The sequence below is a fragment of the Aptenodytes patagonicus genome, chromosome Z, assembly GCF_965638725.1.
Source record: "Aptenodytes patagonicus chromosome Z, bAptPat1.pri.cur, whole genome shotgun sequence".
In the NCBI taxonomy this organism is placed as follows: domain Eukaryota; kingdom Metazoa; phylum Chordata; class Aves; order Sphenisciformes; family Spheniscidae; genus Aptenodytes; species Aptenodytes patagonicus.
The window spans coordinates 16,526,463-16,552,298 of record NC_134982.1 but is presented as its reverse complement, the minus strand read 5'-3'; the positions used below and the strand labels follow the sequence as shown (position 1 = coordinate 16,552,298).

Sequence of the window (25,836 nt, the reverse complement as noted above, 5' to 3'; positions counted from 1 at the left end):
CGCTGTTAATTCCTACGGCAAGTTCACACCTTTACTAGGGAAAAAGACAGACTGCCCTTTTCTCCATTCAGATATGATGAATCTTTGCATAAAGTTTCTTGCTGCTGCTGTTTCTCTGGTGCAGGTCGCTGTATTGCAAAAAAATTAGAATGTGATGGAGAAAATGACTGTGGGGACAACTCTGATGAAAGAAATTGTGGAAGGAAAAAGACCGTGTGTAACAAAAAGTTTGAGAGTATCCCGGGTGTGCAGTTAATAGGCAGTGGGTAAGCCAGCTTTGCTTATTTTTCATAAACTTGAGAGTGTTATCTCACTAATTTACATAAACAAGATAATCCCCAATTAGCATGTGAGAGTATCCCATTAAAACACATAATGTCTCAAATTCAAAATAACAAGAAATTATAAAAATGCAACCAAACCATCAGGCTAGGACTTGCCCAGCTGCATCTGCCAGTCCTGCTCTGCACTGCTAGTGCACTAGATAAAGAGCTGTCAGGGAGCGCTGCTGTCTGAGTGACCCTTCCTGCCTTACAGCAACCAGAGCATCACGTGCTGGCAACTTCCAGCTCAGTTATGCCAAGTACTTCAGAAATTTTGAGGATGTTCCTCTACAGATGTTTGTTTGTCTATGATACATTTCACATGATACCACCCATCACCTCTTCCAGGCTACTAATTTAAGCAGTGTAAAACCTAAACATGGGATGCCTGTTCCACGTAGTCTTGCATTTTTGAATGGAATTTTGAACTCAGTGCACTCTGGTAACATCACTTGTGGTAGAAATGGAGAACTGCTTGTTCATTTTCCTAGGTAATTTTTACCTAGGAAAGAGTGACTGTCTCATGTTGACATTGGGATTATCTAGAGGGTTAGGCACTGCTGGTAAGTAGGAAACAGGATTGCTACTACAGCATTTTTCAGGTGAAATCAGTGTGAATGAGAAGTTCTTGTAGAGGAACTTCTTTCAAAGCAGTAACATAACCCAAATGCTCATACAGTTTCATTCAAACCTACAAAATCTTCAGTGCAGCTATATACCACTAAATATGTCAAGTGTCTATGCCTTTCTGGGATTGTTTAATCTCTGGAAATAATTTTTTGTTAGATTTCACATTCTGGCAAGAGAGAGCCGAGGGCAAGTCCTCGAAAACTCATTCAATGGAGGACAATGCAGAACAGTGAAGCGCAATGAGCCAAGGAAATCATATCGTATTCCTGCAAACCTGGAGGCTGTCAACTTTCAGGTATTGTCAAGCAGCAACTCCTAGCTGAAAAACCATTGCCATCATCACAGTCCAAGTTATGCGTTCAAGTCTTAGGCAGTAATGTGTGTTTTAGAACAAGATTTCTCAACCTGGTGAAGCCTGGACATGCTTCAGGTGATGTGTGGAAATGGGATAAATTGAGCAGTCGGTTGGCTCTACTCACACCTTTCAGATCTGTGTTTACTCACTGCATCATATATCAGAGTCAACATGATTGATTTGGGCTTCTCTCCTGCTTCTTCCTCATGACTGTGGCCATGTCTTTGTTCTGACTTGGTGCCAAGGGCCTTGCTCCTAACCCTGACATAATCTGGCCAGCGGCTCGTTCAAGTCCAAAGCTCATTTCAGCATCACTACTATATCCTCGCAGTACCAATGGCTGTCCTAACTTCAGCTTCTTTCTAGTCACCTGCAGCTTTGGGACACAGTTTCTCTGTGAGCCATTTCAGCTCCTCGGTCATGCCTGCTCCCTGCCCAGCCCCTCTGAAGAGCAGCAAGGAGAGGAGGCAGACACTGAGTCTGGGAGGCAGGAGGACAAGAAGTACACAATCTGGGGAGGAGTCTTGCCGGACAGGCCAAGGGCAAAATGAACCTGGCTTGTATTTTATCAAAAATCTGGGAATCACTGGTTTTTTTAGACCTGATATTTTAGACGTTTAGACACTGATATTTAGAAAATACTTTGAATACCATGGTTAGGGCACAACATCTGGCTGTGCAGATATCGGCAGATATCGGCAGGCCCTGTCTGAGGCCAATAGATACTGGGAAGAAAGGAATGAGGGACGTGAAAAAAGCTCAACTAATGGGTGAAATCTGAACTGCTGATTTTTGCCGTAAGTGCTGTGAGTTTTTAGTATTACTTTAACAGGAGCAACTGAACAAAGGACACCCTAATATGTTCCATGGAAACTGCAATTGGATTGGCCATGACATGTAGGTTTTGTCAATAATGGTGAAAAATTACTGTGTGCAGAAATATTCAATGGGGAAAAACAAGCCTTGGTTTGCCCAGGTCTCTTTAAAGCTGTGTGGTTTATTAAGTTAAGGGTCTGTGAATCTCACCTTTGAGAGTGCATCTGTATCTTTTAACATTTAGAGCAGCCTTTGGTATAGAAGAGTCACTAGATCAGGCTTTCTTCTTGGAACCCCAGTGTGTTTTCATACAAAAACATATGAGTTCTTGCAGAATGGAAGTGGATTGGGGGAATGGACCACCTCACCTCCCAAGGTCCTTAGCAGCCCTATTAATTAAACAAGTCTAGAGGAGGGAAAAAATTGAATCTTTCAAATATGCACAGGGATTTGCCTGAGTTTTGGGAAATGAGTCATTTCTGAACTGATGTTAAAGTTGTCTTCATGCCTTGCACAACAGCACCACTGAGGCTTACCAACTTGATCAGGCAGGTTTGCTCCCGGTTCTGACTTAGGACTAATCATACAGTATGGGTGCTACCACTGCAAGTATACTCTAAGAATCTCCTCTGGAAACCTGTTCATTCCTCTATCTGGGAATAAAGAAGGAAGGACAGAAAACATCAAGCTCTTTGCCTTGTACAATATGGAAGCCATGGGACTGGGACTTAGTCATAGTGTGGACATAGCATTAAGGTCTGAGAATCTTTGAAAATGTTTTGAAACACTTGCTGAAAACTATTCCTAAGCTTTGGGGCATGAGGATGGGGAATTTTAGAAGAAAGTGTTACATGTTTGGGTTTTTTTTCTTGTATAAATGCTTATTAGTAAGTCTACTTCTTATCTTGTATTCATCTCACCTATTAACCTTTCTCAGCCTCATCTTTTGTGTTAAGAACACATGCTTACTGCCATGTCTCAAATAATCAGGCATGTTTCTTCCATAAAAAAATCAAGAATTCATTGCTTAATAGGTTTCTGTTTCAGGTTATTATTTGGGCAAATGCATTTTGCTTTACTGAATCTCCAGGTAATAGATGAAGAGGACGATGTAACATCAGATTTTTACAACGATCTAACTCCCCTGAGTGATAGTGCTCATGGAAGTAGTTCATCCACTCATGGTGCTCAAAGGCATTCTGGTATCCCATTTTTATTCTCAAGAAAGACACAGGTTAAAGTCACGTCATCTTCCTCCTTCAAGAAAGCCATTGAAGCCTCATATGAAAAGGTAATTGAATGTTGCGTCCAATTTCTTCCTTTCATTTGATTTCTGTCTGCTCATTTCAGAACTGAGCTACCAAGGGCTACTTTCCTTATCAAGGCATTGGAATTAAATAAAAAAAAAACCACTAGAATTACACATTAAAAAGTTCCTCTTCTGATACTAGAGGATGTTCCCGATTGTAACATACCTTCTGTAATGCAACATGCTTTTCTGTTTTTACTACAGAAATCATAGACTTATTCCACTTAAAAAAGCAAAGATTTGACATAGGTTTGAGATTATCAGATTGGGTAAACCACTCCTTTCCCTGTCCTATTTATAGATTAAGAAGGCAGAATGCCATGTAGTAACGGTAGCAGACAACTCTAAAAAGAAATGAAGTGCACTCAGGGATGTTATACATATACATGTGCTGGGAATTAATCTACATTCGTTTTTGATTTGGTAACTAACTTGCATATTGGAGTCTCATGGCTGCCAAGATGCACTTGGTCATAAAGATAATCTCAGAAATAACACATCCACAGAAAATTTTCTGAGAACAGAAAACCTTTTTACCATAAAATTCTGCACCTTTAATGCAGATGAATACTGTGGGATATAATATTATGTATTTTTAGAGTTTAATGACAGTAAAGGATGGGCTATTGTTTGCACTTCTGCATGGAGGAGGCCATAGGACTGACCGAAATTAAGGCCTGTTGAAACCCAGGAGTTCTAATACAATTAGAATGAAACTTTTACAAAAATATCAGTCTTAATATTAAGATTTCCTATGATGGAAGTTTACTGCAGGCCTTGCTAACTTGTCCTAATGGTTAAGTAACTTGACTGCTTAAACTGTCCATTACTTCTAGTTTGAATTCCACTATATTGAAGTTCCAGCTACTGGAAACCTGTTGACTTTCATTCCCATGTAGATACCTGTATACAGATCAGGCTGTTCTTTTGTACAACTGGTAAATTTATTTTGATGGAATGGTGGCTTCTTATTGGCTTAAACCCACACCACGGAAATGTTAATTTAAATGAAACTTTCATTAGGATGGTCTTTTGGATGTACGTTGGTTTTCAGCATTGTTGTCATGAAATCCCAGAAACCCACCTGGAATAGCCAATAACTTTGGTGTTGGCTAAAGATGACAGAGGTTAAAATCCCCTCTTAGTGGATCCATAGCAGGAGTTTTAACCTGAGTGTTCCTCATGTTGTCTACTGTATCATACGGGAAGCCTCTATTTTCATCTCTATCTGTATAAATTTTATTTATGTGTGTTTGTAGATAGATGTATACTTACATATGTTTGAGAGACCTATAAATGAATTTGCAATACTTTCTTAAATAGTGAAAACAGAAGTTTGTATAGATCACTTAAAAGGAGGGGGAACTTACCTGGGCTTTGGGAGGTCAGACCTATATATTAAACTGTGTGCAGAAGGGTTTCACATGAGCATCCCAGGGTCTCTAGAGAGCCCTAGCCACTTGAAAGGTCATGCATTTTTCCATATTGGCATGGAAGAAATACGAAAACTTGATGTTTTTCAAGTTTGTTTTTGTTTACCAGACACTTTTTTAGCTAAGCTGACTGGTCCTCTAGTATGTCTTCTTGGTTTCTGATCCATTAATCATAGAATCATAGAAACATAGAATAGTTTGGGTTGGAAGGGACCTTTAAAGGACATCTAGTCCAACCCCCCTGCTGTGGGCAGGGACATCTTCAACTAGATCAGGTTGCTCAGAGCCCCGTCCAACCTGACCTGGAATGTTTCCAGGGATGGGGCATCCACCACCTCTCTGGGCCACCTGGGCCAGTCTTTCACCACCCTCAGCATAAAAAATTTCTTCCTTATATCTAGTCTAAATCTACCCCCCTTTAGTTTAAAGCCATTCCCCCTTCTCCTGTCGCAACAGGTCCTGCTAAAAAGTCTGTCCCCATCTTTCTTACAAGCCCCCTTTAAGGACTGAACGGATGCAATGAGGTGTCCCCAGAGCCTTCTCTCTTCCAGGCTGAACAACCCCAACTCTCTCAGCCTGTCTTCACAGGAGAGGTGTTCCATCCCTCTGATCATCTTCATGGCCCTCCTCTGGACCCGCTCCAACAGGTCCGTGTCTTTCTTATGCTGAGGGCTCCAGAGCTGGACGCAGTACTCCAGGTGGGATCTCACCAGAGCAGAGTAGAGGGGCAGAATCACCTCCCTCGACCTGCTGGCCATGCTTCTTTGGATGCAGCCCAGGATACGATTGGCCTTCTGGGCTGCGAGCGCCCATTGCTGGCTCATGTCCAGCTTTTCATCCACCAGTACCCCCAAGTCCTTCTTGGCAGGGCTGCTCTCAATCCTTTCATCCCCCAGCCTGTATTGATACCAGGGGTTGCCCCAACCCAGGTGCAGGACCTTGCACTTGGCCTTGTTGAACCTCCTGAGGTTCACAGGGGCCCACTTCTCGAGCTTGTCCAGGTCCCTCGGGATGGCATCCTGTCCCTCCGGCGTGTCAACCGCACAACTCAGCTTGGTGTCATCTGCAAACTTGCTGAGGGTGCACTCGATCCCACTGTCTGTGTCATTGATGAAGAGATTAAACAGCACCGGTCCCAATACGGACCCCTGTGGGATGCCACTTGTCACCAACCTCCATCCAGACATTGAGCCATTGACCACTACCCTCTGGATGCAACCACCCAGCCAATTCCTCATCCTCCAAACAGTCCATCCATCAAATCCGTATCTTCCCAATTTAGAGAGAAGGATGTTGTGGGTTGATCATGTCAAAGGCCTTACAGAAGTCCAGATAGATGACATCCGTAGCTCTTCCCTTGTCCACTCATGTAGTCACTCCATCACAGAGGCCATGCTGGCTGTCTCCACTCACTTCCCTGTCCTCCATGTGCGTTAGCATAGCTTCCAGGAGGATCTGTTCCATGATCTTCCCAGGCACAGAGGTGAGGCTGACAGGTCGGTAGTTCCCAGGGTCCTCCTTTCTACCCTTTGTAAAAATGGGTGCAAGGTTTTCCATTTTCCAGTGTCCGGGGACCTCACCTGATTGCCATGACTTTTCAAATATCATGGAGAGTGACTTGGCGACTACATCAACCAATTTCCTCAGGACTCTGGGATGCATCTCATCAGGTCCCGTAGACTTACGTATGTTGAGATTCCTCAGGTGGTCTCAAACCTGATCTTCTCTTACAGTGGGAGGAACTTTGCTCCCCCAGTCCCTGCCTTGAGGTCCATCCACTCGAGAGGTGTGGGACGAGAGATTGCCAGTGAAGACTGAGGCAAAACAGTTGCTGAGTACCTCAGCCTTCCCCTCGTCTGTTGTTACCGGTTTGCCAGTTGTGTTCATCAGGGAGGGTCCACTTTCTTTGACCTTCCTTTTCTGGCTGGCATACCTATAGAAGCCCTTCTTATTAACCTTTGCATCCCTTGCCAAGTTCAGCTCCAGCTGAGCCTTGGCCTTCCTGACCCCATCCCTACACAACTGGGCAGCGTCCCTACGCTCTTCCCAGGATACCTGTCCCTGCTTCCACTGCCTGTGCATTTCCTTCTTGCCCTTTAGTTTGACCAGCAGGTCTTGACTCATCCATGCCGGTCTCTTGCCTTCCTTTCCTGATTTCTTACACCTGGGGATGAAGAGCTCTTGCGCTCTATGGAAAGCGTCCTTAAAGATCATCCTCATGGCCTCCCTGATGTCTTCTGCTTGCATCACGATAACCATCTAGGGTGGGATTCAGCTTACATATCCATAGGCAACAGCACTTCCACAGGGATCTGCATCTCAGCTAATCACCCTCCTTTTTTATTGGGTGGGTGGGTTTCTACATAAATATCTGTTAACTGAATAGTGCCCTAGTAAGGCTGTAGAGGGAGCCCGGGTGACCACCTCTCACTCTTCTCTGTACTAAATATAAAGAAAGATTCTTAAAATGAGACTGGAATGTTATGTAACACATTTAATTATAAACTACTTGACTAATCTTGTCCATCCTGCTCCATGTTGTTATTTTTATATACTATTTTCTTCACTTTTTTGTTACTGAATTCCCATGCTGTGGTTTCAAAGGACTTCTGAAGGCTTTGTATCAGAATTTGTGCCCATTCCTTTAGCCCACGTTCCTAGTATTTCTGGCAGCAGTTAATTGCGTTGGACTGCTTGAACTACAATTCAAAAACTGAGACCTCGAAGATAGGAAGCCATCTCCATCCCTGGAGATGTCAGGCAGGGACAAACAAGATTCTGTGGCAACTCTGCTTATGATATTTGGGATGTAAAATTACTTAATCAGCAAGTTTGGGTGAAACCCTGCTTTGTTAGAAAATTTCCAATTAAAACTACTGGTTTCAACATCAGTCCAGCTTGGCTTGTATTTGGCTGCTTTTTGTTAATTAAGTAGTTTGTATAACAAAACTGAACTTGAGTACTCACACTTGATTTAGACCAGCCTTTCTTTGGGAATAATCATCCCTGATCTACTAATATTTTGTATTAATACCTGGTACTCATGGGTCAAGCTTGCTACAGGCACCAGCGTTTACCACTATGATTAAACATGTGCCCAGAAATGACTGGAGACTTTGGAATCCAATTTTCTGGGATTGTTCTACAAGTGAGGGTTTCCAACATTGTATGTGCCTCAGGGATTTAACATAGAAATCACTGGGTTTGACAACTGTAAGGTAAATTGCTAGTAATAAAAGCACTTAATTGCTAGTAATAAAAGCACTGAAGATACTTTTACTAGCAGAAAATGCAAATGTAAGATGCATGTCAAGCAGAAATTCATATTTAGCATGCAATTGCATGCTAAAACCAACTAAAATTTTAGAATCAATATTTGCCAAAGTGGCCTGCAATTTTGTGTGTCATAACTGAAATATTATCTAGCACAGCTGAAAATTGAGGATCAGAACGTATATCACCTGAAAATCCTAAAAATGATGTTACCACAGGGTATTTTAAGAGCTGAATATATTCTGGGAATTGTTACATATCCTATTTCTTCCATTCTTATTCTCACTGCAGCAGAAAGCTGAGTATCCTTAGCTTATTTTCCAATGTGCAGATGAGAGCACTGAAATGAGCAGTGCTGTGCAGAACCGAGAGCTGATGTCCAGCTCACGCGTTACATTGCTCAGTCCTGGCTGGGAGAACTCCCTGTCTAGATGCATCCTTGTCTCTTCTAAGTCAAGTGACCGTGGAGACAGAAGTAGAGTAAAGCCAACCTACCAGCAGCAAAATTCACCAGAAGAACCCATGTATAAATCAGTAACATTGTTTTATAATGAATGTTTCCTATCTGTCGGTTGGTCATTTGCTCCAGTTTTCTGCCCCTCCTTTTGCTCTTGATCTCTTTGCTTCGGCCTTGTGCCATCAGTTCCCCTTGTCACTTTATCAATTCCTTTTTTCTGTATTTTCTATTCCTCTCCTTTCTATTTAGTTAAATTCCCACATAAACAGCCTCTAGCATTGCAAAAATATATGAATTGGCTGTTTCAAAAGCATCATTTTTTTCTAAATGTAAGAGATGTTTCCAGCTTTTGAAGTTACTCTTTTTTTTTGCCTTTCACATTAACAGCCTGACACTTGAAGTCAATGAGATCTTTATCCCTGTGGTGTAGTTTTAGTTTTAGCAGACTGATAAATTGTGAAACTTCGTAACAGTAAGTTAGTATCCAAAATACCCACTCACCAGATTAGCTGCAAATGACCTGTGGATGCTTATAAGCTGAAGCCTTTCCTCTGAAAGTTTTGGTTGTCTTATTAATTGCTGGTGTATTTGTTATGGCAGGAATCCTTTTGCTTTCTGTTTGGTAGGTGCTCAGGGAGTCCTAATTTTTGTTGGAATGCCATATACTCCCACAATGTAAAAGAGTAATGAGCATTGTCCTCAAGAACCTCACAGGGCTCTTGGAAACTCCAGGGCTAGTTTGTTTGTGGTTAAAGCAGCATGATACACAGGATTAATTAGTTCTTGCAATGTATCTCAGGACATACTCTTGGCTCCTCTACTTTCTGCAATTAACTACCTCTGAAGGTGCTAAGACTCCCCTTTTCTTATTTCTAGAATTCCAACTTTATTAGAGTCCATAAAATCATTTCTGTTGCAAACTTCACAATGAAACAGTCAGATCTGCAGCTCTCAGATGTCTTTCTAAAAGCACTTAACCACCTGCCCCTGGAGTACAACTATGCTTTATACAGCAGACTATTTGATGACTTTGGCACTCATTACTACACCTCTGGGAAGATGGGTGGTTCCTATGACATTCTTTACCAGTACAGCTCTGAGGAGCTGAAGAACTCAGGTATGTAATCTTTAACAAGAAAATATCATTAATTGTTTACCAGCTTTTCTTATAACTGTTTTTAGGTGTTACACCACATAGTAAGTTCTCCAACAGCAAAAAATCCTTTAGACTTGCATAGACCCAGGAATTATTCACACTGCCTAAATATAGAGCAAGGAGAAATTTTTGCTCTACACTGTCTTAATTTGAAAAGTTCAAGAGGTTCCTTACTTGGTAAACGTCATTGTTTTCAGGGAAATATCTTAAGACCTTCAGATCAAGACTAGGTGCCACCAGAAAAAGTTGTTCCAGCATACTTCAGTGTGGGATTGTGGTCTGAGAGGTGGAAGTGGTACTTTTTGGGCTACAGTCATTAAAGTTGTTGGTATTGATTAGAAATTACTCTAAAAATATTCCCATGGCTGCCAGACTGTCAAAATGAAAAGACAATACCACAAAAGTGGAAATCTAAGGTTAAAAGTTGTGATCCTTAATGCCACTGCTGAACTTGCATGGGTATGGGAGGGTACCTAAAGGGGGTGGTAAGCATGACTCGGTCCAATGCTGTTTGTACTTGGGGACAATGCTGTTTGTCTCCAGTGGTGTGTGTGAGGAGCAGGGAGGCCAGCGATGGCTCACCTCAATGTGGGAGCCTGAGGGCATGGTGCCATCATGTAACATGATTATGGTGATGAAGCTGCTGCTCTGTGGTATTTCTAGGCCTGACAGTGGATGAATCAATGGAGTGTGTCCGAACAGAGACAACAAGGCGTGTGTTATTTCGGAAGAAAAAGAAAATCAGTACCAGATGCACCACAAACAAGATGACTGTGAAACACGAAGGTGACCATGATGAGAACAGGGCCCATGTCCTGTTACTTACCCTGAGAGATACCATTCCCCTCAGCTAGGTGTCCCAGGTGACCTCCTAGCTTTGTTGAACTACTGATGCTCTTCCACCACTGTCAGAGGAGCCTGTGTTTCACTGTTTGTGTCTGAAGCAAGCACTGGGAACATCCTCTTACTTGCAAAAGAAATTATGATGTAGGAGCGCTCTTCCTCTGCTCTGGAGCACCATCACTGGGGATCTGGTGGCACTGGCTCTTCCAGTCAGTCACGGATCTGGCAAACATTCCCCGTGGCCCTGGGTCCAGGGCCAGGCATGCTGAACTGGGAAATGGGCACAATAAGAAATGTGTAATCATGACTGAGTCCCTGATCTTCTTTAAGGGTTGCTCAGGGCTCATTGAGAGAGTTGGGCAGCAATAACACATTCCCTGACCTTCCCCTCCCATCTTCCTCATGCCAGGCAGACATCTAGGTGCAGGAGTTCCCTGGCAATGCCAGAAATGTGTCTCAGGAACTGCAGAAAGTTGGCGCATTTTCTGCAAAAATGGCAAGAGTCATGTTCTACATCACTAAAAACAGGGATTTCATCACCTCTACCATGTGTTTGTCCTCATTTTATGATCAGTTTCCATTACTCAGGTGTTTACAACTGGGACTAAAGATCCTGCCTTGCAGTGTGTTCTTCTAGAGGAGCCTGCTGTATCCCCTGCATTTTCCACAAGTGTCTTGTGTAGTTCTGAACATCTCCATGGCTGAAGTCTCAGACACTTTCATTTGGAAGACCATGACAGGCTGCTGTCATAGCAGGGATTGTTTTTCTGAGCTTAGACTTCATTCTTCCAAGGGTGACTTCAAAAAATTAATCTTAGTATATTCTTTTATATCCTCTTACACTTTTTCTTAGAACTCTGTTGTCTTTGGAGGCCTTTGTCTGACAATACTGTAATGAAATCCCCTTTCAGGTTCCATTTTGGAGTCAGCTGAACGGTCAGTCTCCCTGGTAAAAGGTGGCAGGTCAATGTATGCAGCAGCTCTGGCCTGGGAGAAAAAGGGGGCTTTTCCAGGACACACAATCTTCACAGAGTGGCTGGAATCAACAAAGGACAATCCCGTGGTGATTGACTTTGAGGTAATAGAAGAACAAGAAAAATATTGAGATAGTAAAGGACTCACCAGTTAGCAGCTCTTCAGAGAGCTCTGCAGGCATTTTGTCTTTTAAATTAGGATGATGCTGTGTGTGATATGAATGCACATACATATGGGCATAACATAAGCATACAAAACACTTATTAGAACTACTTCTTGTGCATGTCAGTTTATAAGCCACACCAGGTTTGCATCATCCATGGACAGTGAGAGCAAGAGAGAGGAATATGGGTGAATTACTCCCGCACCAACAGGAGCTCAGGCAGGGGCAGGGGTTAGTTAGTGTGCAGGAAAGCAGTGCATAGTGCTGGGAACACATTTTTCCCTGTGCTTTTTCCTTTGTCAGGCCTATGTTGCAAGGTACGGCACATAGCTAAACTGAAACAAAACAGCAGTTCCCTGGTATCTCTGTCTTGCTCATTTAATGCAGCGTGCCAGCACTGTTGTAAGTGCACTGAGCTGCCTGGCTCCCTGGCTGGCACAGCAGCAGCTCAGCAGCAGTGCCAAAGAACTTGAGGCAAACAGCAAAACCTGCCTGAATGCAGCGTGCAGTAATCTTTCTCCCACTGCAGCTGCTGAGCTCCTGAAGGCAGTGTAGAGATGTCTTACATGACAGGGACCAGGTGTAAGCAAACCCCACGTCATCTATAGTGTCCTGAATTTTTAGACATGGTATCCCACTTGGTTGGTTTTCCACTGGCTCACAGAGCCCTAAATTGGGGAAATAAAAGCAATATAAACAGGATAATATAGATCTATAGCACTGTCATGCCCCTTTAAAACATCCATAACTTTCAACATGCCTAACTCCTTTGTGAGATAGCTTCATATGTAGGCTCTAGTGCCTTTAAAATCCTGCAGCTACCCCCAGCAGGACTCTGCTGTGTCTAGGTAACTGCTTACTGAATGGCTGTCTACCAGGTGTCACCCATCGTGGATTTGGTGAAGAACGTGCCATGTGCCGTGACCAAACGTCGCAACCTGTGGAGAGCCCTGAGAGAATATGCGGGCAGGTTTGACGCTTGCCAGTGTGCCCCATGCCCCAACAACGGCAGGCCTGTGCTTTCTGGGACAGAGTGCCTCTGCCTGTGCCAGGCTGGCACCTACGGCAAAAACTGTGAGACGCGAGCTCCAGGCTACAAATCAGGTATTCGGGGTGATACTGTCATGATGTCTCTATGCAAACGCACGTAGCATGGGGAATAAATAAGAGGAGTTAGAGACGTGCGCATGCCTGCAGGGCTATGACCTTATTGACATCATGGAGACATGGTGGGATGGCTTCTATGACTGGAGTGTTGGAATGGAAGGTTACAGGCTCTTTAGGAAGGACAGGCAGGGGAGACGAGGAGGGGGTGTCACCGTCTACGTCAGTGACCAGCTGGAGTGCATGGAGCTCTGCCTGGGGATGGATGAGGAGCCGACCGAGAGCTTGTGGGTCAGGATTAAAGGGAAGGCAGGGACAGGTGACATTATGGTGGGGGTCTGTTACAGGCCACCCGACCAGGAAGACAGTGTGGATGAGGGCCTCTATAGACAGATAGGAGCAACCTCACACTCACAAGCCCTGGTCCTCATGGGGGACTTCAACCACCCCGATATCTGTTGGAGGGACAACACGGCAGGGCATAAGCAATCCAAGAGGTTCCTGGAATGTGTCAATGACAACTTCCTTCTGCAAGTGGTAGAGGAGCCAATGAGGAGAGGTGCTATGCTGGACCTTGTTCTCACCAACAAGGAGGGGCTGGTGGGGAATGTGAAGCTCAAGGGCAGCCTTGGCTGCAGCGACCACGAAATGGTGGAGTTCAAGATCCTTAGGGCACCGAGGAGGGCGCACAGCAAGCTCACTACCCTGGACTTCAGGAGAGCAGACTTTGGCCTCTTCAGGGATCTGCTTGGTAGAGTGCCATGGGACAAAGCCCTGGAGGGAAGAGGGGCCCAAGAAAGCTGAGTAATATTCAAGGATCACCTCCTCCAAGCTCAGGAGCGATGCATCCCAACAAAGAGGAAGTCAGGCAAAAACGCCAGGAGGCCTGCATGGATGAACAAGGAGCTCCTGGACAAACTCAAACACAAAAAGGAAGCCTACAGAGGGTGGAAGGAAGGACAGGTAGCCTGGGAGGAATACAAAGAAATTGTCTGAGCAGCCAGGGATCAGGTTAGGAAAGCTAAAGCCCTGATAGAATTAAATCTGTCCAGGGACACCAAGGGCAACAAGAAAAGCTTCTATAGGTACATCAGTGATAAAAGGAAGACTAGAGAAAGTGTAAGCCCTCCCTGGAAGAAAATGGGAGACCTGGTTATCCAGGATATGGAGAAGGCAGAGGTACTCAAGAACTTTTTTGCCTCGGTCTTCACTGGCAAGTGCTCAAGCCACACCACCCAAGTCGCAGAAGGCAAAGGCAGGGACTGGGAGAATGAAGAACCGCCCACTGTAGGAGAGGATCCCACTGAGAGAGAAGATCAGGTTTGAGACCATCTAAGGAATCTGAAGGTGCACAAGTCCATGGGACCTGATGAGATGCATCCGCGAGTCCTGAGGGAACTGGTGGGTGAAGTTGCTAAGCCACTATCCATCATACTTGAGAAGTCATGGCAGTCCCAGGTGAAGTTCCCACTGACTGGAAAAAGGGAAACATGATCCCCCATTTTTAAAAAGAGAAAAAAGGAAGACCTGGGGAACTACAGGCCAGTCAGTCTTACCTCTGTGCCTGGCAAGATCATGGAACAGATCCTCCTGGAAACTATGCTAAGGCACATAGAAAATAAGGACGTGATTGGTGACAGCCAACATGGCTTCACTTAAGGCAAATTGTGCCTGACAAATTTGGTGGCCTTCTATGATGGGGTTACAGCATTGGTGGATAAGGGAAGAGCAACTGACATCATCTACCTGGACTTGTGCGAAGCATTTGACACTGTCTTGCATGACATCCTTGTCTCTAAATTGGAGAGACATTGATTTGATGGATGGACCACTTGGTAGATAAGGAATTGGCTGGATGCTCACACTCAGAGAGTTGCAGCCAATGGCTCAATGTCCAAGTGGAGACCAGTGACAAGTGGCGTTCCTCAGGGGTTGGTATTGGGACCAGTGCTGTTTCACATCTTTGTCGGCGACATGGACAGTGGGATTGAGTGCACCCTCAGCAAGTTTGCCGACAACACTAAGCTGTGTGGTGTGGTCAACACACTGGAGGGAAGGGATGCCATCCAGAGGGACCTTGAGAGGCTTGAGAGGTGGGCCCGTGTGAACCTCATGAAGTTAAACAAGGCCAAGTGCAAGGTCCTGCACATGGGTCCCAAGCACAAATACAGTCTGGGTGGAGAATGGATTGAGAGCAGCCTGGCGGAGAAGGACTTGGGGGTGTTAGTTGATGAGGAGCTCAACATGACCTGGCAATGTCCGCTTGCAGCCCAGAAAGCCAACCATATCCTGGGCTGCATCAAAAGAAGCGTGACCAGCAGGCCAAGGGAGGTGATTCTCCCCCTCTATTTTGCCCTTGTGAGACCCCACCTGGAGTACTGTGTTCAGCTCTGGGGCCCCCAACATAAGAATGACATGGACCCGTTGGAGCACATCCAGAGGAGGGCCATGAAGATGATCAGAGGGCTGGAGCACCTCTCCTGTGAAGACAGGCTGAGAGAGTTTGGGTTTGTTGTAGTTTAACCCGGCAGGCAGCTAAACACCACACAGCTGTTCGCTTACTTCACCCCGCCAGTGGGATGGGGGAGAGAATCGGGAAAAAAAAAAAGTAAAATTCATGGGTTGAGATAAAGACAGTTTAACAGGACAGAAAAGGAAGGGAAAAATAATAATGATCATGATAAAAGAATATACAAAATAAGTGATGCACAATGCAATTGCTCACCGCCTGCGAAACGATGCCCAGCCAGTTCCCAAGCAGTGGTCACCACTCCCCTGGCTAACTCCCCCTAGTTTATATATTGAGCATGACATCACATGGTATGGAATGTCCCTTTGGCCAGTTTGGGTCAGCTGTCCTGCCTGTGCCCCCTCCCAGCTTCTCGCTGGCAGGGCATGAGAAGTGGAAAAGTCCTGGTCTAGTGGAAGGTGTCCCTGCCTATGGCAAGGGGGTTCGAACTAGATGATCTTCAAGGTCTCTGCCAACCCAAACCATTCTATGATTCTACGATTCTATGATTCTATATAGATATGGTCCTTCTGGTATCTCTTTGTCAAAGATGAATCTGACATAACCTTCCCTTACTAAATCTGTAGCGCTTCTTACCACACGGTGATGGTCAGAAAGTATAATAATAAAGATAGGATTAAAAGTAAAAAATCAAACTGAATAGGCATGGCTCAAAAGAAATTATAAGATATGGTAAAAGATTCCTTAGCTACATAATTAAGATAATAGGAAATGAACTGTTCAGCAATAAGGATGAAGTTGAGATCAAAGATAACTGATGCAAAAATTAAGAAACCCATTCCTTAGTTTTCCTTATAGCCTATTATGCTTAAGACTAAATGGCTAATGGAGATAAAAATTGTTGATTACAATGTGGAAGGAAAACATAATCATAATTCTGAAGAACTTAAAGAACAATTTCATGCATTTCAAGGTTTTTGAATTAAATTGGCACTAGTGCCATACTTATGGGAAACAGAAGAGACTTAGAGTATTATATTTATTATTACATATATTTATATTCTGGAATGAAAAGGGGACAGAAGGGAAAGTCACTTAGGCAACTACAGGTCTCATTATCTGACCCTGATAAAGAAATATTTTTAAAGAAATAAACAATTGAAGATATGCAGATAGAGATGAATGTAGAAAGTGCATTGCATGCGGAAAAGAAATGGTGTGTAAGTAAAAGTTTTTATATATGCTTCATGGTAGCACAGACGAAATACCCCAGGGGGTAAGAAAAGACAGTAGTGTTTTAATTTAGCTTGCATGAGATGTAGATTTGTGGTTTAGATGTGGTGTTAGAGCTCAGATTTATTTAATAACTCACTAAATACTGAGCTATCTAAAAAGGTTGTCAGCACCATGAAAACTCAACCATCTGTGTGTGCAATAGAAGTAGAAAATAAGCTGCTTCTGGGTTTGAATGTTACTTGCAATCAAATCTAGAAAGGAAGATATATTTTAGGTTTTCATGAAACAGCTGGAATTTGGCTGACCATCTCTTCAGAAAACTTTCCGAAAACTTTCAACTTTCTAGAGACAATCTACATCCTTAACAGTAACAATTTTAAATACTCTGAAAACAGCTATTATGAATTTACCACCATCCCTCTCATATGTGGCCTTAAGAGAAATACTATGTATGGTACAGATCTACCAAAAGAAGGAATTTCTTTTATTTCTTGCAGTTGCTGTAGATGGCCGCTGGGGTTGCTGGTCTGAATGGAGTTCATGTGACGCTTCCTTCAAAACAAGAAGGACCCGGGAGTGTAATAACCCCTCCCCGATGAACGGTGGGAAGCCCTGTGAAGGTGAACGGGAAGAAGAGGAGGACTGTTATGTCTCTGTGTTCACAGACAGGTAAGAATATGGTAGACCAAAAGATCTCCATAGCCATGGGGCAGAGTTAAGAGGCCTTCCAGAGTGGCTTTGTGACTACCAAGGAGAAATAGCAGACAACTCACTTGTCTGAACTTCTGTGGTGGGGGCTGAGAGAAGGAAATGTCTGAAAATCTTTGCAACTTGCTTCAAGTTTGGATTTATTCATTGTTTATTCCTAGCAAATGGCCGATGAATTACATACTAAAGGATGCCTGTAGATCTCTTAGGCTGCTTTGCATGGCTTCTTGTCCAAAGCCATGGAGAACTCATCTGCTTCCACTCATGGGAGTTCGCAGTTTCCATTTTTTGAATATCACATCCTCTTCTCTTAGAGGTTTAGGTCTGAACTACTGAGTTCTCAGAGAGAATTCCACTGAAACTACCAAGCTTTTCATATCCCTGCTTTGAGTATGTCTGATGTACCAGTTTTGCATGGTGTCAACTTAAAATCATAACCCCAAATCCAAACTAGCTCAGTTTCTTTCATCTTCAAGAGCTAGGCTTTGTACAGATTCAGGTTTTTTTCTGGAACCAAGAGCTGAAGCAGGATTTTCATCATCCCTGCTGTAATGACTATAGAGGAGATTCTGGAATGGATAGGAGAGGATTAAAAGCAATGGGCTCCACAGGTCTTTGTTACTCATCTCAGTTAGACACCAGGGGCTGTAAAGCTCCATGCTCACAGAGACCAGCCTCCTTAACCATTGCCTGAGGGCAACAGATGGGTTTTGACTACGCTGTCTTAAACCCAACCATGTGGACTCCTTAGAGACTTCGTCCATGTGCTTTTCTTCGCCTCTTTTTCTTACTCTATAAAAATATTTCATGCGTTATGTTGATAAAAATTGTAGCCCTGTATCTACCACTTTTTTAGTGCTCTCACAGTCTCCCTCCTATCAACACCTGCAACTTTTGATGTCCACCATCTTTTATTTAACAGAATAAAGTTTTTTCAGCACTGGGGGGGACACACTTGCAGCATTTCTGTCCAAAGCTCCTGACATTCTGCCATTGTTATTTGGTGACACCAATGCTTAAGATACATCCTTACCAGAAAATTTTTACTTTTCAGAGGTGCTCTTTGTATAAATGATGATGAAGCCAGGAGAGAAGAGGATGTCTTGATTGGTGAACCTGAGTCTGGATGCTCCAGGCCAGACCCACCAGAAAATGGCTTTATCAGGGTGAGCATGAAAAATGAGTGATACAGAAGGAAAGTGTAGTAGTTGCAGAGCTGGGAAGTTTTACAGCTTCTTTGCTACATGTGCCTGATACGTAAGCTAACTACTGTGCTAGTGAGCATGTTGCTGTGTATGTGGCATGCTGTGGGACGCTAGTCCACCAAAGTCCACCAGCAACTGAAGCAAAGGCAAGGTAAAATCCATTTCAAAGAGTGGTCTTTGAATCCTTGTTTTGTAACCATGACATCAGGGTGAGTGGATGACTCGTATTTCAGAGTAGGAAAAACAAGCATTTATTACATCATACCATCAGGCTTTTATCATTGTTTCTTTTGACAATGTCCAGTCTCATTACCATAGATTTTTGGGGGGCTTTTTTGTTTCTTTTTTGTAGAATGAAAAGAAGCAGTACGCTGTGGGGGAAGAAGCTGAAATTGCCTGTGTGAGTGGTCATGTTCTCAGTGGCTATCAATTCCTTCGGTGTCTGCCAGATCAAACCTGGACACAGCAACCTGTTGAATGTCAACGTAAGAAAGAGAAAATTAATTTAGCCCAGGAACAAAACAAGTGGAAGAAAAAGACACAAAATAGATTTTAATACAGGTTTTAACAAAAGAATCTGTAACGATATCTGAAAAGATAGCATTTTAAGATAGTATTTCATGTATTCAGACTAGAGATGGCAAAAACCTACTAAATCACGACATCATTCCTCTTTCAATTCAGAGTTGTAACTATTATGTGCTTTGTAAGGATATTGCAATATCCAGTGCCTTAGAAAACCCTCAGATGGATTCTGTGAGGTCCTTCTCTTGTCTAGTTTTAAATATCTTTAACAGAAAGACTCATCTTTTGTTTCCAGACTTACATAGATATCTTTAAGTTGATGACAGTTATGCTGAAGAAAGCGTTCTTAGAGGAATTTTTCTACCACTTTTTATATTAAATGGATGATGTGTCTCTAACCACCATCACCACCCCATGCTGCCTTGAAAATCCCCTCAGTAAATCAATGCTTTGAAGTATTTAGAGTCCAATTAAGAATTAAGGATCAGAACTGATCTTGGTTTGCTAACAGGAGAGATTCCAGTACTTTTCTAGAACTCAGTGTGATTTCATTGACTTTCATTGACATTTTATCAGAAAAGTTTACCTGAATATACTTATGAGCTTTCTATTGCCATTAATTTTAATTGTTTTGTTAATAGCTTCATTTACAAAAGAAAAAATACATTTACAAAAGAAAAATTAAAATATGCTGTTAATGCCATTCTTATTATTTTTAAACTGTAAAATTAAATTACTCACAGTAGCATACATTAGAAACACATTGTAATTATTTAGTTATTGATTGAAAAATATTTTTAAAGACTGACAGTGCACTGAAAATCTCTAGACTTAATTATGTTAAATATTTATTAGTTTTGAATGTCAGTCAAATGTTCAGTGTTATTGAGTGTCTTATGGCTCTTCAGCTGAAGCATTATGACTTGCTGTAAATAGCCGCACACCATAAAAACAACAAGAATTATACTTTTTTCTTGTTTATTACAGCCTCGGTATGTCTCAGGCCACAAACATCTGACACTGTCACAATTTCCCCATTTAAGCAACAGTACAACATTGGTGAAACCATGAAGCTGAGCTGCCGAGCTGGGTTTATAGTCACTGGTCAAATACGGTATACCTGTGGGAAAGACCTGTCCTGGATACCTCCTATTTTGAGGTCTATTACATGTGAAAAAGGTTAGTATGCCTGGAGATACTTCACTGTTTCTATACTGCTGGTATTAACAGCACAGTTTATTTTAGCTAGCCAGAACTAGGAGGCAGATGACTGGTTCTAAGATATATAGCAACTGTTTGTTAATTTTGGTTTTACTTTGTGCCTACCACAGTGCCATATAATTTCAGCTCCAAACTTCTGCATTAAGTTCAGAAATTTTGGATGCAATGTACTGTACACTTTAATTATTAAATTGAGATACTGTTTCATTAAAAACAAAACAAACCCCAGCTGTATTAACAAGGCTTTATGAAAGCAAAGTAGCAGAATGCATTTTATTGAAACTTAGCTTCTCTTCTTGTACAGGATTTTCCAGTGATTTTTGTAAAGACTGATGTGTACTTGTGGAATCCCAACGACGGCAGCTTTTGAAGAGAGAAATATGGGATAAACGGAAATAAATCCATTTTAGGTTTTACGGCAGGAGTCTAAGATATTTCTGTTCACTTTGTTACTAGTTACAATAGCTCTCACTCTTTTGTTTCAGATGTGCAAACTAAAATTAGAGGTGTTTGCAATCCAGGACAAAAGCAGGTTGGATCTCAGTGTGTTTGTATGTCTCCAGAAGAAGATTGTGGGTAAGTTAAGTACTTTAATTAGAAAAAGAAAGGTTGAAGTTTCTCCACTGATAGACCAAGAATCCATTGTGACACAAAACAGAAAGAGTAACAAAAGACAGGGTGTCGTGGTTTAATCTCAGTCGGCAACTAAGCACCACACAGCCGTTCGCTCACTCCCCCCAACCCGGTGGGATGGGGGAGAGAATTGGAAGAGCACAAGTGAGAAAAAACTCGTGGGTTGAGATAAAAACAGTTTAATAATTGAAATAAAATGATAATAATAATAATAATATGATAATAATAATAATACACAGAACAAGTGATGCACAGTACAATTGCTCACCACCCGCCGACCAATGCCCAGCCAGTCCCCGAGCAGCGGCCCCCCCGGCCAGCTTTCCCTAGTTTATGTACTGAGCATGACGTCACATGGTATGGAAAGTCCCTTTGGCCAGTTTGGCTGTGCCCCCTCCCAGCTTCTTGTGCACCTCCAGCCTTCTCAGCCGGTAGAGCATGGAAAACTAAAAAGTCCTTGGCTAGTGTAAGCATTACCTAGCAACAACTAAAACATCGGTGCGTTATCAACTTTGTTATCATCCTAAATCCAAAACACTGTACCAGCTACTAGAAAGGAAATTAACTCTATCCCTGCCGAAACCAGGACAATATCCACCCCTTATTCTATACCATCTGCGTCATGCTCAAGTCTCACATTTTCCAGTACATTTTCATTAATCACCACCCCCTTCTTTTTATTTTTATATATACACACACACACACACACACACACACACACACACACACACACACACACACACACAGATCTCATTCCCTTAGTCTGTGGGCCATCCCTCTAAAACGTTCGGTGAGTTCATTTAGTCCATGACTTCGGGCTCCATCTGTCGTAATAATCTTCCAGGGCAGGAAAAATGGAGATGGTATGTGGTGTTGGATTGTTTCATGTTGAAGTCAGTTCTGGTACCATCATCACTGTGCTTTGCTTGGTTTCACTGAAGTTATTCTTCATTAGTCTGGGTGATTCTTATTGTAATAACATTAGTATGGCATATAATATTATTAGTATGGTTAGTATATCTGTGTATTATTAGTATAATTATTATAACTATAATTAGTACTTAACGTCACATAATTCAGATCATTGGCTATTCTCACCCAAAATCAAATCCCCTTGAGGTACACATCGGACTTCCCCATCCTTCTGCATTATCCACCAAGTGCACCCAGGTCCTTGAGCAAAAGCAATCCCATGGATGGGTCTGCCTCTGCCTGAGGCAGGAATAACCCAGACTGTCTTCCACAGCATATTTTTTATGTGCACTACAGGGACTTTATTCCCATCTACAGTACGTAAAAGTTCTGACTGGGCAGGGCCAGCTCGATTGGCAGATCCCCGAGTGTTGACTAACCAGGTGGCCTTTGCTAAATGCGTATCCCAATGTTTGAACGTCCCGCCACCCATTGCTCTCAGCGTAGTCTTTAACAGTCCATTGTATCATTCAATTTTCCCAGAGGCTGGTGCATGATAGGGGATGTGATACACCCACTCAATGCCGTGCTCTTTGGCCCAGGTGTCTATGAGATTGTTTCGGAAATGAGTCCCGTTGTCTGACTCAATTCTTTCTGGGGTGCCATGTCGCCATAAGACTTGCTTTTCAAGGCCCAGGATAGTGTTCCAGGCGGTGGCATGGGGCACGGGATATGTTTCCAGCCATCCGGTTGTTGCCTCCACCATTGTAAGCACGTGGCGCTTGCCTTGGTGGGTTTGTGGGAGTGTGATATAATCGCTCTGCCAGGCCTCCCTATATTTATATTTCAGCCATCATCCTCCATACCAGAGAGGCTTTAACCGCTTGGCTTGCTTGATTGCAGCGCATGTTTCGCATTCATGGATAACCTGTGCAATAGTGTCCATGGTCAAGTCCATCCCTTGATCATGAGCCCATCTGTATGTTGCATCTCTTCCTTGGTGACCTGAGGTGTCATGGGCCCACCGAGCTATAAATAATTCACGCTTATGTTGCCAGTCCAGATCCACCTGAGCCACTTCAATCTTAGCAGCCTGATCCACCTGCTGGTTGTTTTGATGTTCTTCAGTGGCCCGACTCTTGGGTACGTGAGCATCTACGTGACGGACTTTTACAACCAGGTTCTCCACCCGGGCAGCAATATCTTGCCACAATGCGGCAGCCCAGATGGGTTTGCCTCTGCACTACCAATTGCTCTGCTTCCATTGCTGCAACCACCCCCACAGGGCATTTGCCACCATCCATGAGTCAGTACAGAGATAGAGCACTGGCCACTTTTCTCGGTCAGCAATGTCTAAAGCCAGCTGGATGGCCTTTACTTCTGCAAATTGGCTCAATTCACCTTCTCCTTCAGCAGTTTCTACAACTTGTCACAAAGGACTCCATACAGCAGCTTTCCACCTCCGATGCTTTCCCACAATACGACAGGACCCATCAGTGAACAGGGCATATTGCTTCTCATTTTCTGGTAGTTCATTATACCTTGGGGTCTCTTCAGCATGCGTTACCTCCTCCTCTGGCGATATTCCAAAATCTTTGCCCTCTGGCCAATCCATGATCACTTCTAGGATTCCTGGGCGACTGGGGTTTCCTATTCGAGCCTGTTGTGTGATTAGTGCAACCCACTTACTCCATGTAGCATGATGCACATGTAGCACTTACTCCACAGTTGCATGATGTGTACAGGGGACCCTCCCTCTGAACATCCAGCCCAGCACTGGCAGTTGGGGTGCCAGGAGGAGCTGTGCTTCCATGCCAATCACTTCCAAAGCAGCTCGAACCCCTTCATATGCTGCTAATATCTCTTTTTCAGTTGGAGTATAGCGGGCCTCGGATCCTCTGTATCCCCGACTCCAAAACCCTAGGGGTCGACCTCGAGTCTGCCCTGGTGCTTTCTGCCAGAGGCTCCAGGTAGGGCCGTTCTCCCCGGCTGCGGTGTAGAGCACATTTTTTACATCTTGTCCTGCCCGGACTGGCCCCAGGGCTACTGCGTGAACTATCTCCTCTTTAATTTATTCAAAAGCTTGTCGTTGTTCAGGGCCCCATTTGAAATCGTTCTTCTTTCGGGTCACTTGATAGAGAGGGTTTACAATCAGATTGTAATTTGGAATATGCATTCTCCAAAAACCCACGATGCCTAAGAAAGCTTGTGTTTCCTTTTTGCTAGTTGGTGGAGACATGGCTGTTATTTTGTTCATCACATCCATTGGGATCTGACGACGTCCATCTTGCCATTTTATTCCTAAAAATTGGATCTCCTGTGCACGTCCCTTGACCTTACTTTGTTTTATGGCAAATCCGGCCTTCAGCAGGATTTGGACTATTTCCTTCCCTTTTTCAAAAACTTCTCCTGCTGTGTTGCCCCACACGATGATGTCATCAATGTATTGCAGGTGTTCTGGAGCCTCACCCTGTTCCAGTGCAGTCTGGATCAGTCCATGGCAAATGGTGGGGCTGTGTTTCCACCCCTGGGGCAGTCGGTTCCAGGTGTACTGGACGCCCCTCCAAGTGAAAGCAAATTGTGGCCTGCACTCCGCTGCCAAAGGGATTGAGAAAAACACATTAGCAATATCAACTGTGCCATACCACTTGGCTGCCTTTGACTCCAGTTCGTATTGAAGTTCTAGCATGTCCGGCACAGCAGCACTCAGCGGTGGCGTGACTTCATTTAGGCCACGATAGTCTACTGTTAGTCTCCACTCTCCATTAGACTTCCGCACTGGCCATATGGGACTGTTAAAGGGTGAGCGGGTCTTGCTGATCACTCCTTGGCTCTCCAGTCAACGAATCAGCTTATGGATGGGAATCAAGGAGTCTCGGTTGGTGCGATATTGCCGCCGGTGCACCGTGGTAGTAGCGATTGGCACTTGTTGGTCTTCGACCTTCAGCAACCCCACAACAGAGGGGTCCTCCGAGAGACCAGGCAAGGTGGACAGCTGTTTAATTTCCTCCATCTCCAAGGCAGCTATACCAAAAGCCCACCGGTACCCTTTTGGATCCTTGAAATACCCTCTCCTGAGGTAGTCTATGCCAAGGATGCACGGAGCATCTGGGCCAGTCACAATGGGGTGCTTCTGCCACCCATTCCCAGTTAGACTCACTTCGGCTTCCAATACAGTTAGCTGTTGGGATCCCCCCGTCACCCCAGAAATACAGATGGGTTCTGCCCCTGTATAGCTTGATGGCATTAGGGTACACTGTGCACTGGTGTCTACCAGAGCCTTATACTTCTGTGGGTCTGATGTGCCAGGCCACCAAATCCACACAGTCCAGTAAACCCGGTTGTCCCTTTCCTCCCCCTGGCTGGAGGCAGGGCCCCTCTAATCCTCATCACAGTACTCATTTCTCATTTCTTGTACGTACGGGTCAGAAGTTTCTTCATTAAGATCAGGAGTAAAATCAGCCCTTCTACTCTCTCTGGGGAACTGCCCGCTGGAAACTGGAGCAGCAATTTTCCTGGAAGAACCTCTTTCTGTGATTGTTTTCCCTTGCAATTCACGTACCCGTGCCCCTAGGGCTGCAGTAGGTTTCCCATCCCACTTCCTCATGTCCTCTCCATGGTCATGCAGATAAAACCATAGGGTGCCCCGTGGTGTGTACCCTTTATATTCTCTCTCTTGAGTAAAAGAACACTTACTTCTAATAGCCGAGATACTGGTCCATACAGGTGAGGAGTAGGACCTATCCTCTCTGAGTTGCTGGATCTCCTGGGACAGTTTTTCGGACAGTTTCTCCACAGCCGAGACGAGGGAGGAAGAAAGACTTTCCTCATATTGCTGGAGTTGACTAGCCAATTCATCCACTGTTTGTTCCTCTCCATCTTTCCAGGTTATCACTGCCAATGAATTGGCGTATGACGATGGTGAGCTCCTTATAAACTTCCGCCACATGGGTCGTGTGCACTTGACTTCGTCTGGATCTTTGGATAGTTGTTCATTGTTCAGGTCATCATAAATCACCTCCAGCACAGCTAATTCTCTCAGAAACTGGATACCCTTCTCCATGGTGGCCCACTTGCTTGGGCGACATA

The 25,836-nt window shown here is 43.8% G+C and overlaps 1 protein-coding gene across 3 annotated transcripts in view; it reads left to right on the top strand.

Annotated features, from left to right (window-relative positions):
- The window catches only part of C6 (complement C6), a 38,602-nt gene that overhangs the window by 5,648 nt on the left and 7,118 nt on the right, over positions 1 to 25,836 (top strand). The window contains exons 5-16 of one of the 3 annotated variants that reach the window (XM_076362658.1): positions 125 to 266; positions 1,110 to 1,248; positions 3,215 to 3,415; positions 9,473 to 9,713; positions 10,416 to 10,538; positions 11,507 to 11,673; positions 12,612 to 12,837; positions 17,041 to 17,212; positions 18,306 to 18,417; positions 18,809 to 18,856; positions 20,025 to 20,160; positions 20,688 to 20,778. In XM_076362658.1, coding sequence (XP_076218773.1) covers positions 125 to 266; positions 1,110 to 1,248; positions 3,215 to 3,415; positions 9,473 to 9,713; positions 10,416 to 10,538; positions 11,507 to 11,673; positions 12,612 to 12,837; positions 17,041 to 17,212; positions 18,306 to 18,417; positions 18,809 to 18,856; positions 20,025 to 20,160; positions 20,688 to 20,778 — 1,798 coding nt within the window. The other 2 variants (XM_076362657.1, XM_076362660.1) reach the window with 2 other exon arrangements.